This window comes from Cyprinodon variegatus, unplaced genomic scaffold, assembly GCF_000732505.1.
Source record: "Cyprinodon variegatus isolate N-32 unplaced genomic scaffold, C_variegatus-1.0 Scaffold695, whole genome shotgun sequence".
NCBI lineage: Eukaryota > Metazoa > Chordata > Actinopteri > Cyprinodontiformes > Cyprinodontidae > Cyprinodon > Cyprinodon variegatus.
In genome coordinates, this window is record NW_015151148.1 from 163,319 (window position 1) to 166,193 (window position 2,875).

Sequence of the window (2,875 nt, forward strand, 5' to 3'; positions counted from 1 at the left end):
GCGTACGAGATGGTGATGGAGGAAGTGAGGATGGACTTAATGATGGAGGAGTAGAACTGCACCAGCGTTGTCCTGGGCAGGTTGAATTTCTTCAGCTGCCGCAGGAAGTACATCCTCTGCTGGGCTTTTTTGGTGAGGGAGTCGATGTTCAGCTCCCACTTTAGGTCCTGGGAGATGATAGTTCCCAGGAAGCGGAAAGACTCCACAGTGTCAATGGTATCGGTATCGACCGATACTGCACAGCCAGGTATCGGGTATCGGTATCGGGGCCAAAAAATGGCATTGGAGCAACACTAAACAATATTATATAACCATGAGGTAAAATTTGCATTACTATCAAAACACCATGATCAGAGAAATACTTTCCTTACCTATTGGGATTTGTCCTCATTTAAATGAGGTGACAAAAAGATAATGACAGATAAGACCAGATAATATGAGGTTTTTGGAAAATTATAATAATAATAATAGTATAATAAATCAAATTTTTATTGCTATTAAAAGCCCCACAGTAATAACAGAGCTGCATATCTCCCACAGTGAGCTGTGGAGTTTTCTTTGCCTCTCCCTTTTTACCATAAAGTGACTTATGAAAATCAAAACTGCTCCCTTAGAAAAATCCCTTTTATGACTCATAGAAACAGGAAGTTGGAGATCGCTAATTAGAATTTCTTTAAGTTACTTTAATCTGAGGATTACACAAAGATAGCGGGATATTTTTGTGAACTTTGAAGCTTATAGGACATTTTTTCCCCCAGTAGTTACTGCTACATGTGGTGGAAACATCTTTATATACTTTATAAGTTTTCTCTGCGATAAGAACTGAATTAATAAGACACAATATCATATTTTATTATTTAAATGATCATAATCTTGTTTAGATTGAAAGAAAACTTTAAAGTTGTTGAACATTTTGGGTTATTGCCAATAATTGGATCAATCTTTGCTAACTTTATACATCCTCTGTTGGGATAAAACTTCCCTTTTTCATTAGAATTATAGCATAAAACAAATTTATATTGAACATATGTGGACAACAGAAAACTAGGGGTAAGTTACGGATACGTTTATGCTAATTTGATTTAGACTTAAAGGTGAAATGGATTATTAGATGTCACTATTTCTCAATAGTATGAAGCAGAAAAGCTGTTAAATAGTTTACCCTCTCCATTATATTGCGTTTCAAAACACCACGACCAGGCTAGAGGATCTGAAAGCCCAAATGTCCTAAAGGAGAGCTCCAAACGTTCCCCTTCAGCAACTTTTTATGCTTACCAGATCTCTTTTCACGAGGCAGCGCCATGATTGAGCTCAACGCTTGCAAACAGAGCAGTCTGCCTTTCAAACAAAAACCTCAAATGACAAAAGGCTCTGCAGAGAGGAAAGAGCCTGGTTTTCTCTGCTTATTAACGTTTGGCAGAGCTCCGGGGATAAATGTTGTTCACTCAGTGAGCTCTTTTCTCTTGGAGGGCTTCCCTGCTTGTTCTTCCAAGGCTGCGTGGCCGGATATGAGAGCCCAGAAAAGAGCAGGCCTCCACTCTCCTCTCCCTTATCACATGAGGCATCAAACTAACATGAAAACTTGGCTTGCATAAAGTTAAAGAATCTAATACCTTGTTGAAAACATACAACAATCCTTACATAGCAATTTAGAATGGACTGACAGTCAAACAATTCATACATTTCCAGATGTAGCTTCATTCAACAGCCAGAAGTCTGCAAGAGCACTTCTAATAGCTCATCCAAAGTGGTTTTTACTCTCCGCTGCGGTTAACCAGTTTATTTCTATAATGAAGAGAATCAATCACTGTGAACCCACCTCAGGTCTTCGGCCTCTGTTGATGTACACACAGACGGGGCTGTAGGCTCCACTGCCACACATAAACAGATGAGTTCTGTTATAGGGCTGCACCACACGCACAAAGTTCCCACAGCCATGCTGGAAAGTGACAGAAACAAAACAAGCTGAGAAACCTGAAAAGTTTGGATCTGATTATATTTCTAATAACTTTTACTGTTGAAAAAAGGGATAAAAAAAAACTGTCATAATTTACCAAAAAATCCAAGAAACTAAACAGGACTTCCTCTCACACATCAAACTCTGCATTTAAACGTCAACGCTTAACTTCTGTTTTAGCATTTTTGCCCAACTTTGCACATCAATCAAAGAAATTAACAGAAACCGTTTTTACCCCCAAATTCCACGTTTTAGAGTTCTTGCTTCTTTTTAGAGAAATTTGACAAAGACTTTCTTTAGTGTTTTTCGTCTTAGTCTTAAATCTATTCAGCTTAAAAGTAAATTAGAAAGAAAACTGATTAAGAAAGGGCTTGTTGGGCTACTGTATAAAGCCTCGAACTCAACACAATTCCTGAAATTTTGAATCGAAAAAGCTTCCTGGATGGGAAGTGAAACATCTTCGAACTTGGAAACAAATTCCAGTGGATTGTTTTTTAACTTTTTTGAAATGACTGTGACCTGGTTGATTGAGTATCTTCACCAGCGTATCTGCAAACTGATCCTCTTTATCAGAATGCTTGTTTTTTTCCCCCATCATTTCTGAATATCCAGCAGACATCTCGGTTTTTTAAACACCAAATAATCTAATTAAAACATATCAGGGTTGAAAATATCTCCTTTATGTAAACAAGGCATTTTCCAAGCTTAGTGAGACTAAATCACACATAATGTAATATCCCTATGGGTAATATGTTATCGTTCATCTTTTTCTTTGTGAAAACTACGTTGGCCCTGAGGTAATGAATTCCATTATCAGATAGTCTCCAACAACTTTCAACTTTATCATCATGCATTATTTCATCAAGGCCTTTTTACAAAGCCAACATTGCTCAAAAGCACCACTGTGTTGGGATCTGG

General features: G+C 37.7%; 1 protein-coding gene across 1 annotated transcript in view; it reads right to left on the reverse strand.

Annotated features, from left to right (window-relative positions):
• sema3c (sema domain, immunoglobulin domain (Ig), short basic domain, secreted, (semaphorin) 3C) overlaps positions 1-2,875 on the reverse strand; it is an 83,659-nt gene that overhangs the window by 33,120 nt on the left and 47,664 nt on the right. Inside the window, exon 5 of the mRNA XM_015394567.1 lies at positions 1,820-1,939. Coding sequence (XP_015250053.1) covers positions 1,820-1,939 — 120 coding nt within the window. The remainder of the gene's footprint in view (positions 1-1,819; positions 1,940-2,875) is intronic.